At 35.2% G+C, this 12585-nt stretch overlaps 1 protein-coding gene across 2 annotated transcripts in view; it reads left to right on the top strand.

Annotated features, from left to right (window-relative positions):
- Positions 1-549: 549 nt before the first annotated feature.
- LOC127412020 (phospholipid-transporting ATPase VD-like) overlaps positions 550-12585 on the top strand; it is a 51204-nt gene continuing 39168 nt past the window's right edge. The window contains exons 1-3 of one of the 2 annotated variants that reach the window (XR_007892384.1): positions 550-793; positions 7229-7583; positions 9377-9571. Coding sequence is in view for 1 of the 2 variants with exons in the window: in XM_051648049.1 (XP_051504009.1) it covers positions 7297-7583; positions 9377-9571 (482 nt within the window). In the remaining variant the exon portion in view is untranslated. The remainder of the gene's footprint in view (positions 794-7228; positions 7584-9376; positions 9572-12585) is intronic. The other variant, XM_051648049.1, reaches the window with a different exon arrangement.

The following is a 12585-nucleotide window of genomic DNA, read 5'->3' on the forward strand; positions in this document are numbered from 1 at the left end:
CGCGCGCGCGCGCGTGTATGTGTGACTTGAACTGTTGTTGCGTCTTCAAGATGTTGCACAGCAGAACATTATTGCCTGTACTCGGAGGTTTAACAAACGTTTTACATTTTAATCACATCAATACTTGCCTGATGTTATTTATGTTTCTGTATTTACACATTATTGTCAACTTTTCGCTTATTTATCACAGCTCTCGAAACCCGGAAATGTCGTGACGCTCACGAAATTTCAAATGAAAAGTTTCATGAAGCCAAAGACAAAGTTCTTCAACCAGACCTACATTCTGTTAATTTATTGTAAACTTAATTGCTGAATAATTAAAGTAGGTCTGGGTTCCTTTAAAAAATATATAGATGTTTACCTATCTAGACCAAAGATTTTTGCATGTACAAGGTTTGTGTGGACATAATACACACATCATGGGTGTAAAATGTAACATCCAAAAACATGTATATTTACCTCAAGACCCATTTGAAGAGGTAATTAATTACAGATCTGTGCGTTTTTACGTTAAAATAAAATGATTAATGCTTTGTTTCGATTACTATAGCATGCTGTCCTAACAAAGAGACACGGTGTGTGTGTTGGTGAGGGTGTAAATTAGTGAGCACTTCTACAACACAACAGATGATGCTGCTGCTGATGATATGTGTGCAGTCTATTCTCCGAACCAAATATTTAATGTGACTGCAAAGCATAATACCTCCATAGTCAATGCACGGTTTGTAGCTTTAGGTAGTCTAAAAGATTAACCATTGCTCGACCGTGTGGCCAAGTCGATGAAGACTCGAGGGTAAGTTTAACATCTTTGTTATCTTCTTCAAGGTTATGTGGCTACTGTTTTGTTTCCCGGCGCTTCTTGTGAAGTCTTTGTTGCATTGAGAAATGCATCTTATTATGCTACTGCCATAACGGCGACTCAACGTTTTACTATTTACATGATAAGACGAGACACTGTTTGTTTTAACCCACGAACTCGAGGTTACATTGTACCTGGATTTCGCCTACTATGTTTCTGTCAGTGTACCTCGAATGTAGATTAATAATGTAACAGAGTTTTTGTTTTTGCTTTTGTGTCTTATGATTACCGCGTGATTTGCTGCTTTTTCACAAGAAGTATTAATATCTTTACTCTGTGATAAAACCGTGTATAAATACAGTAACAAATAATATAATGTTAAATCATACGGTTTTATAATGTGAATGTTTTATAATATATAAAATATAATGTTTTGTTTTTTGAGAAAGAATTATTGAATCAGAAATAAATGATGAAAAGTATCAAGACTAATAAGTCTGACAGTGTATTTAGTTGGAGTGATTTCATTTCTCTGTCCACAGTAACTGAACTTGTATATTTTATTAAAAGACCGCACAAAAACTGCTTAGTTTTAATAACCTAGGCCTAATTATAATTGTGCAGTGGCAGCTAAGAACAGGGGTTGTTTCTAACCTCTACAAAGTGAAAGTGCTCTGAGGTTTCGTGAGTTTGAAAGCATGTCTGAAATTTTGTTTGACCTTGCATGCCAAATTCTGTGATGCTTAGTCATCTGATCTGATTTATTTAACAGTTCATGGTAGTGAGTATAACCCTGTTAAAATTAGTATTTTTAAAAGGGATAGTTCACCTATCATTGACACTTTCATGCCATTCCCAGATGTGTATGACTTTCTTCTGCAGAACACAAAGATTTTTAGAAGAATATCTCAGCTCTGTTGGTCTTTTCGATGCAAGTGAATGGTGGCCAAAACTTTTGAAGCTCTAAAAAGCACATAAGTAATCCATATGACTCCAGTGGTTAAATCCATATATTCAGAAGCGTTTTGATAGGTGTGGGTGAGAAACAGATCAATATTTAAGTTCTTTTTTTTTTTTTTTTTTTTTTTTTTAAACTATAAATCTCCCCTTTCACTTTAGAATGTGAAAAGTGAAAGTGGAAATGATACACTGTTAAAAAAAAAAATGGAAAATGTCTGTTGAAAAACAGAAAAGTACTGTCGGATTAAAAATATATACAGGTGCGTCTCAATAAATTAGAATGTCGTGGAAAAGTTCATTTATTTCAGTAATTCAACTCAAATTGTGAAACTCGTGTATTAAATAAATTCAATGCACACAGACTGAAGTAGTTTAAGTCTTTGGTTCTTTTAATTGTGATGATTTTGGCTCACATTTAACAAAAACCCACCAATTCACTATCTCAAATAATTAAAATATGATGACATGCCAATCAGCTAATCAACTCAAAACACCTGCAAAGGTTTCCTGAGCCTTCAAAATGGTCTCTCAGTTTGGTTCACTAGGCTACACAATCATGGGGAAGACTGCTGATCCGACAGTTGTCCAGAAGACAATCACTGACACCCTTCACAAGGAGGGTAAGCCACAAACAATCATTGCCAAAGAAGCTGGCTGTTCACAGAGTGCTGTATCCAAGCATGTTAACAGAAAGTTGAGTGGAAGGAAAAAGTGTGGAAGAAAAAGATGCACAACCAACCAAGAGAACCGCAACCTTATGAGGATTGTCAAGCAAAATCGATTCAAGAATTTGGGTGAACTTCACAAGGAATGGACTGAGGCTGGGGTCAAGGCATCAAGAGCCACCACACACAGACATGTCAAGGAATTTGGCTACAGTTGTCGTATTCCTCTTGTTAAGCCACTCCTGAACCACAGACAACGTCAGAGGCGTCTTACCTGGGCTAAGGAGAAGAACTGGACTGTTGCCCAGTGGTCCAAAGTCCTCTTTTCAGATGAGAGCAAGTTTTGTATTTCATTTGGAAACCAAGGTCCTAGAGTCTGGAGGAAAGGTGGAGAAGCTCATAGCCCAAGTTGCTTGAAGTCCAGTGTTAAGTTTCCACAGTCTGTGATGATTTGGGGTGCAATGTCATCTGCTGGTGTTGGTCCATTGTGTTTTTTGAAAACCAAAGTCACTGCACCTGTTTACCAAGAAATTTTGGAGCACTTCATGCTTCCTTCTGCTGACCAGCTTTTTAAAGATGCTGATTTCATTTTCCAGCAGGATTTGGCACCTGCTCGCACTGCCAAAAGCACCAAAAGTTGGTTAAATGACCATGGTGTTGGTGTGCTTGACTGGCCAGCAAACTCACCAGACCTGAACCCCATAGAGAATCTATGGGGTATTGTCAAGAGGAAAATGAGAAACAAGAGACCAAAAAATGCAGATAAGCTGAAGGCCACTGTCAAAGAAACCTGGGCTTCCATACCACCTCAGCAGTGCCACAAACTGATCACCTCCATCCCACGCCGAATTGAGGCAGTAATTAAAGCAAAAGGAGCCCCTACCAAGTATTGAGTACATATACAGTAAATGAACATACTTTCTAGAAGGCCAACAATTCACTAAAAATGTTTTTTTTATTGGTTTTATGATGTATTCTAATTTTTTGAGATAGTGAATTGGTGGGTTTTTGTTAAATGTGAGACAAAATCATCACAATTAAAAGAACCAAAGACTTAAACTACTTCAGTCTGTGTGCACTGAATTTATTTAATACACGAGTTTCACAATTTGAGTTGAATTACTGAAATAAATGAACTTTTCCACGACATTCTAATTTATTGAGATGCACCTGTATGTATATATATATAAACAGTTATTAGCTCTCTTTTACTTTTAACATTTATTAATTGTTAGAATACAGTCATACACCTCTAAAACACAGAATAATTATCTTTAAAAGACTGATAAAGAAAAGCTTAAGTACAGATCATTACTATTGTTATTACCAAAAAACAAACAAAAAATAATACTGTAAATATAAAACCATTTATATATGAAACACAAAAAAACATGTACATTTACTTTGCAAATGCCCAGGTTTAAATTAACTGTCAGAAGTGTAGAAAAAAAAAATGTTTTATTTATTTTGTAATTCAAATACATGAACAAACTGTAAAAATAAAAGCATTTTCTTTCTCTAAATGTAGGTTAACTGTATTTTGCATTGTGTCATTCTTCATTTAAAAAATATAAACTGAAAAAACTAATTATCTTATTGAAGCAGGATAAGATTTGTCTGCATAATACTTTAAAATCACTGAAATAGTGAAAGTTTTGCAGCAGTTGCCAAAAATAAAATAAAAATAATAATAATAATAATCTTGCATAAAGGTTATGCTATAGAATTAAAACTTTATGCCTGTAGCAATATTTTGGAAAATAGTACACAATACTAATTAAAAAATACACCATTGATTCTTTTTTTACATTTATTATTAGTCGCAAAAACAACATGAAAACAACATGCACATTCTTTTGTTCAGCATATTCCAAGAACTCTTTAAATGCATTCATACACATCCACACATTCATACACATATTTAAAATAATAATAAAAGCAGAATGAACCTGCAATGGAACATTTGAACATTACAAATTACACACACACACAAAAAAATAGCACTTTGGCTGAACATGATTAAATCATGGACAGTGGTTCCACGTGACTGAAACAAGTTCTCTTAACAAAACGGAATCAATTTAAACCCAATAAAATGGACCATGTAAAATTAACTTGAATGAATGGTGTTAATTTAATATGAATGAATGGTGTTAGTTCAATACAAGTTAAGCTCATTCGAAAGTATTTGTATCAGTGTTGATTACCACAAAACTATTTTAACTCATCCTTCCTTTTCTTTAAGTGAGGCACTTACAATAGAAGTAAATGGATCCAATTTTTGGAGGGTTTAAAAACACTGTAAACCTGTATAAGTCCTACTAACTTAAAAAATTTGAGGAAACTGTTTGCCTTTACTTTTACAAGTATCAAAACTTACGTCTCAAGTATGCATAACTTGATTTTCTCAGAAACTATAAATTAAAATAAATGATTATGGTCCAATCAAAATATGCAATGACTAATATTTATTTTAATTAACCACAACTCTGGAGGAGGAGTCAGGAAGCGCATCATTGTTAACAAGAGAAACTTGTGCCGTTCACAAACCAAAACAGTCCAAAACTATTTAAAAACAATATAAAATTAAAAAATTCATTTCCAAATAATAATAATAAAAAAAAAACAATGTAAACAATGATGCGCTTCCTGCCTCCTCCACATGATGCGTGACCTTACCAATGAGCTTACGTCATCCCTCTCATGTGCGCACGTCACAGAGATGTACGGAAGCGAACATTTGTAGTTCAAAAGTATATAAGAATTGTTTTGTTTCTAAAAATAATCAATCGTTTGGGTTTAGAAGAACTTTATTTGTCGAATGGAGTCGTGTGGATTATTTTGTTGCACCCTAAATATGTATTTTGGACCGTCAAAAAATGGAGGACATTCACTTGCATTGTTTAGAGGAGGAGGCCTGAAGTGAAATCCTAAAAGTCTTAAATTCTGCCATTTGGGTGATTTCTGTTATCATTATGATTTAAAAAGGAGCCAAACAATTATGTGATAATAAATGGCTTCATATGATCACTATCCTGAAATAAAAGATTCAAAATCGATTCAAAATCAATGCCAAAATTTCACAATTTCTGCCAGGATATGCAAACTTTTGAGCACAACTGTAAGTCTGTCAGTTAAATTACACAACAGTAACCTTAAAAAAAAAAAAAAAACTTAATCTAAAGAATCACAGGCTAACTCCCCTAAACAAAAATTCCTCCATGTTAAAATGCTTGTAAATGTAGAAATTGTACCTCTGTCGATACACAGAGGAGCTGCTTAGCTAAGCACATGCTGCATCATTTAAAATAATATCCTGTTGACGGACAAAACAAACACTTTAGATAACTGTTGCTGTCTGTTTGGTATTCTACATATCCTATAATATCATCATTAAACTGAAGTTAAACTAAGAGGTTACTTCAGTTACCTGAACCAGCAACTTGCTGTATGTCTCCTTCCAACATTAATGTAGTGATTGGTAGTTTATGCTTGATTTACATGTCATATAAATGTAAGGAAGTGTAAAACACAGTTATTAACTTTTTTAATGAACTCTATGGTTTTACATAGGTTTTATCACATAAAATGCACTTATTTAACAATAAAGTCTTTAATACAAATGTAGTGATAAAGTGAAAATCCAAATCTGATAAAATGTAGTTTTTAAACTGTCTCACAGGATAGTCAATACTGTGTTTTTTCAGTTTATGTATGTAAAGTAGTGGTTAAGTTATGCAAAATTACAAAATATTTCTTTCTTTAGTCATATATTTTCTTGCAGTTATACATTTTTAAATGTATTATTAACAGTATTTTTATGTATTTGACAGTGATATATTGCCATAACAAAAGCAATTTTTCTTAAATGAGAGAAAATGATGCTACTTTTGTCAATAAAGAATACTGTATTTTTACGGTTAGTTTTGTTAAAATTGTAATTTAAAAGCTGTTAAAAAAACTGATATTTAATGTATTCCATTTATTAGTTAAATCATGTGACACATTTCGATAAACAGTTTATTCTTGTAATTTTAATAAAATTTTCCTGTCAAATTTATTGGTAAAAACTATAAAAATAAATAAATACTAAAAAATTCAATGTAATGAAAAAAGGCTTAAGTATTGATTTGTTTCTCATCCACACCTATCATATCGATTCTGAAGATATGGATTTAACCACTGGAGTCTTATGGGTTACTTTTCATTTTTGGGTAAACTATCCCTTTAAAGGGATAGTTCACAAAAAAAAAAAAAAAAAGACATTTCTGTTTTTACTTACCCTTACATGTAAAGGCAGCAAAAGTTTAATGCATTTTTAAATTCTTTTATGTGTTCCCAAAACCCACAGATTTAAAGTTTCATTCAAAGGATTAATTAAACTTAGCATCTTTACAGTCACCTATTGTATGCCTACATTGTGTATGTTTTTATTGTTCTTTGTTATTAAGGGGCTTTTCTGCTTCCTCTTTCTGCCCCATTTCACTCCAGCAGTTCATCTGCGTCATCCTCCTTTTGGACAAGTGACAACTTTTGTACCTCAGTACTAACATGTAAAATATAAGATGCTTCAAATGAAACTAACTCCTTCCTCTTCCCATGATACAAAGGGAAGTATGAGGTTAATGAAACGGGCTTTAGCTACCGGCACTTCTGCATATAGACATTACTGATTTGCACACAACATGTTGCATCCTGTCGAAAACAGAAGAAACAGCGGGTTGCCATTAGTAGCCATTTTAAAACTGGAATACTCTGTGGGTTTACAGTAATTTTGTGTGTGAACATATTTATGTTTGTTTAGGAGGAGGGCTATTTATAGTGCAGGCAGGGACTTTTCGGGGACTCTCTGGCCCACTCTCTGCTGCCTTCATGGAGCGCCTCCATTGGATTCGACACAGATGTCTACAGCTGATATCCACAGATTCGAGGAGGGGCTGGTACTCTCCTTCATCACTACCTCCTAAAAGCAGTCTGGACGCTCAAGAACCTCTGGTTCAGAGGCTCAGTGGCAAGAGGAGAGTGGTGGTATCACGATGGGGTCCGAACCATGCAGAGTACCATAGCATCTCAAAGGGCTACCAAAACAACAGTATCAGGACCACCAAGTACAGCCTTATCAGTTTCATACCGATGAATTTGTTCCAGCAGTTTCACAGGTCAGTTGTTCAGCTCAGCATTACATACTTGGTTTACTTAATATTTAGTGTTTCTTGACCCTTAAAGATGCCTGGGAATTTCACCAAATACTCTTACATATTCGGGTCTTTACAGATCCGGCACATATATCTACCACAAAAGGATCTACAAAATGCCCAGATAAAATATTTTCAAGACAATTAGAAAATAATAGAATAAAATATATTTTGATATTTTATTTTTCATATATCAAAGAGAAAATGCAACAAATCAGGACAAATCTAGAACAGGATTCATTACTTTCACGCTGAAATTTCCTGATAGGCTGTCAAAAACATTTTGAGCTACACATAACACATAAGATGCTCATAAGCTATACATAAGCTACACAAATGTATTTTCTCAGACACTTATTGAGTCTAAATAGATGCACAATTTAATTTAATTCAAGTTAATAACTTAACTTGGTTTCAGTAGTACTCCCAAATGACAATAGTCATATCATACTGTTCATGTGTTGTACTTGCTATAGTTCACTTCAATGTTATTTTTTCATCAAATAGCAATGTCAAAGGTAAATCAAGTCAATCACTGAAACATTAGCGTCACCTTGAGTAACATGTATATTATGTATGTGTACATGCATATGGGATACTGATAATTCACCATTGTTACACAGAAAATCAACGTTATATAGTTATCATTTGTCTAAATACAATACTTATTTCTCTTATAACAAACAAAGAAATATATTTCCTGTGAGAGTAAACTTATATAGATATGAAATAATCATAAAAAATATAATTGACGAAAAAAAAAAAAACTGACACTATTACATACCCAGGGTCTCAAATGACCTGATACACCTTTGGTACTTAAGCCATTATAAAAACTTTTTTTGTGTGTGTGTGTGTGTGTGGCTATTTTGGCATTATTTGTGTGTGTGTTACACTATTTATAAGAGAAAGATTAAGGAATATTAAAGTGGTGTTGGCACAACTCCAAAAGAAATTATTTAAAAAAATTAATCAGGTACAGGGGTGGAATGAGGTCCCGGGTCACTAAAGACCCGAGGTAGCCTATGTGTTTAAGTGTTAAACTATGGGCATTTTTTGGTCTTGCTGACGTTTAGAATATAAACTTTCTTTAAATAAACTTCTCGCACTTTCACTTGATTATTTAATTTGCCCACTTACAATGTCCTACAGTGGATATACCATACGTAACAGCATTTTGTCTCAACTTTCAATTTTTCTCAACCATCATGAACATTTCCACCACATCTCAAATTATTTATTATTTAATAGCATTCTGTGGTGGAAATGACATTTTAAACATTTTTTAAATAAAATGGCTCCTTAGTGGCAACGGTGGACTGAGAGACACAAGGCAAAACAGAAACAAAACAAAAGCACGTGCTCTCACAAGAAACAAACACCCGAATGGCACGAGCGCACATTGCCAAGACAATAAGGCAATGTGCCCAGACTGGCAGAGTGACAGGATCATGATTTTTTTTTTTTTTTTTTTTTTTTTTTTTTTACAAAATTCACCCCCTGGAACATAAAAGTACCTTGAAAAAACACCTAGTTACACACTTTAACAGACTTACAGCATTAGTAAGTAGATTACAATTTATGGTGATTAGAAAACAAACAAGATTCACCCTGTGAATGCCAGGAAGTTACATCATGTATTGGCTAAATTATTTAGTTGTGTATTTCTACTTAGATGATTTTGTGACTTGTACACGTGTTTTATGTTCTACTGAGAGTATTTTACTAATACAAATGTGTCTTCACTATTGCAACAGAGTGGCAAATCTATACTTCTTGTTCCTGGTGTTGCTGAATTGGGTTCCAGTGGTTGAAGCATTTCAGAAGGAGATAACCATGATCCCCTTAGCAGTGGTGCTCACTGTCATTGCCTTCAAAGATGCCATGGAGGACTACAGACGTTACCGCCATGACAAGAAAATCAACAGCACATTGACATACATCTACTGCGGGTCAGTATTTGTGTCTGATATGGAGGAATTAAGGTAATGAGGTTCAATAACAACATTGCCATAAACAATGATAGTGTTTTTGTGTCTATGTGAGTTTTGTGCATTTTGTAATTTTTTACCTGTCTGTGTTGAGAAATACACACAGTAACTTTAATTTGATTTTTTCCCCATATTAAAATATAGTTTACAGAGTTTAGAAATCATTCAAATTCAAAGAGGGTGGAAAATGGTCATGAAAAACTACATTAAGACTGTTTTGGTGCAAAAAATAAAACAAACTGTACTAACATTGTAAGTGGACTTAAATATATACATTACCCCTTTAATTGAGCTTTAATTAGCTGTTTAAACTTGTAACTATTTTGTTCTTAGATATGTGGAACACTTCATTACGTTATTATAATTGGCAAGTGTTGACTTTTGACACAGATTCACTAACCAAACACTCCTTTTCCAGGAAGAGGAGCTATTTTCCAAGAAATAATGTTGCATAATTCCAATATTGTGCTAAACTTCCTTCCAGGCTCTCAAGCAAACCTGCTTTAGCCATTAGGATTAATGATTGAAGAATTAATGATTGCCTATTGTTCCTTATTGTTACTTTATGGTCTTCTATGGGAAAATGTTAGAAAAAGGGTCTGTTTCTGAAACAATGCTTAAGTATTTCCTTGATGGGATACAGTGGGATGGTATAAGAGATATTGTCTTAATATGAAACTTTCAGTGTAGCTGTGAAAGTCTGTCATGTCACAGTTTGTCCATCCCATCTAAAAAGCCAGTGTTCATTTCCTTTAACTGCACACTAGGCTTGCCACGGTATATGGTATTACCGGTTATACTCGGTACATAGGACGGCACCGGTGCAAAATTTTATACCGGTAAAATTATTTAAACACTATGAAAGAAACGTACTTAATGACAACTGTTCCTATGTCAATAGCCAAACTAATAGAATTGCCTAAATGAAGTCGCCAAACAAGTTTTCGACTCATAAATAAACCTAAATTAACGCATTGAAAGCCAGATGTTCTTTATTGATATATCAAAATGACTGCGAACGTGCACCCAAACTGCACCTGAACGTGTCGCACATTTAGAGAAATTGACATGAAACACAGACACCTTCAGCGTGAGTTGGAGATGCATCCAGCTGCATACTCACATCAGGTTCAACTATTGGTGAGTTGTGCGAGATAACACAGATGCTACATGACCGAAGTGGCTGCAGGGGAAAGATAAAGATCAATACCACTCTGTGCACGTCTTCTGTCATGTTTCCATCAAAAGAATTTCATCAAATATTTAGTAAAAATTATAGCATTCGAGTGCATTATAATTGTTTCCCACCACTGTGATTCCAGAACACCAGTAAAAACATATTCATGATGCAAGATGGAGAGAGACTCAAATGACTCAGGAAAAACTGCAGCAATTAAAAAAACAAAAACTGTAATATAAAGAGAAATACACTACATTCATGTAAAAACGTAAAAAAAAAAAAAAAAAAGCAAAATAAAAAGTATTAACATGTACAAAGACAGTTGCCCTAAAAGGCCAAATGTATTTTTATTGAGACTAGTTTAGCACGTTAGTCAAATACTATAAACAGATGAGCCCAATATTAAACGAAGAGCGCTTTTGTTGAGCTTTAAAAACAGAAAAGGGATATTAATTACGAGAAAGAAAACCCTTAACTAAAAATAGCTTACTTGCTCCATTGATTCGTTCTTTTGGGAAAGGTAGTGTTTATTAAATGGAAATCTTTATCTCAAGATGGCGCCGCAGATGGCTGCTTCGGTGTGGAGCACTCTAGCGTTTTTGTTACTTTGTTTGTCATGTTTTTTTGTCACTCTTCCCCGATCTGTTTCACCAGGGATGAACTGCTGAATATTCGGCAAAGCATACCTGATAATTTTTTGCCGGTGTTTGATTATTCAGACGTTTTATTAGACATCTTAGTTGGAGGCGCAGCCGTGCTCTACAAGCGATCCAAAAGACGCACGTGAGGGAAGCGAGCCTGCATGCTTGTGAAGCTTCATCAACGCGGCTTTAGGACTTCACTGCCAAGTATTCATCTGGCGAATGTCCACTCCCTCGCCAACAAAACAGACGAACTGCTTCTGCTCATTCAAATAAATAAGTACGTTTCTAACTCCGCTGCTCTGTTTTTCACGGAAACCTGGCTGAGTGAAGCTATCCCGGACAGCGCGTTACATCTGCCGGGCTTTCAGCTGTTCAGAGCGGATCGCATCGTGGAGTTATCGGGGAAAACGAGAGGCGGTGGAACATGCTTTTACATCAACGAAAGTTGATGTACAGATGTAACAGCGTTGATGAAGATGTGCTGTCCTAATTTAGAGGCGCTCTTCATCAACTGTAAGCTTTTCTACTCGTAGCAGGAGTTTTACCTCATTCATTCTGGTGACTGTTTATATCCCGCCACAAGCATGCGTGAACGCAGCGTTGCAACAGCTGGCTGATCACATCACAGACCTGGAGCAACAACACCCGGACTCTCTTATCATTATTCTGGGAGATTTTAATAAAGCTAACCTCACCAGTGAACTGCCAAAATACAAACAACACCAGCAAAAGAAATATATTGGACCACTGCTACACCACTATAAAGAATGCATATCGCTCTGTCCCAGGTGCAGCTTTAGGACTCTCTGATCACTGTCTGGTTCATCTTCTCCCAAAGTACAAGCAGAAACTAAAATCAGCTAAGCCTGTAGTAAGGACTGTGAAAAGATGGACAAATGAAGCAGAGCTGGAACTACAAGCCTGCTTTGACTGCACTGATTGGAGTGTTTTTGAGGCTTCAGCCACAGACCTGAACGAGCGCTAGTGAGCTAGTGAGACTGGGGAAACAAATATTTAGCACTGGTGCTCCTTAGGGATGCGTTCGCCACTGCTCTTCTCCGTGTACACAAATGACTGCACTGCAAAGGGCCCCACTGTCAAGCTCCTGAAGTTTGCAGACGACACCACGGTCCTCTGCCTCATCTGCGATG

The sequence above is a fragment of the Myxocyprinus asiaticus genome, chromosome 21, assembly GCF_019703515.2.
Source record: "Myxocyprinus asiaticus isolate MX2 ecotype Aquarium Trade chromosome 21, UBuf_Myxa_2, whole genome shotgun sequence".
Classification (NCBI taxonomy): Eukaryota; Metazoa; Chordata; class Actinopteri; order Cypriniformes; family Catostomidae; genus Myxocyprinus; species Myxocyprinus asiaticus.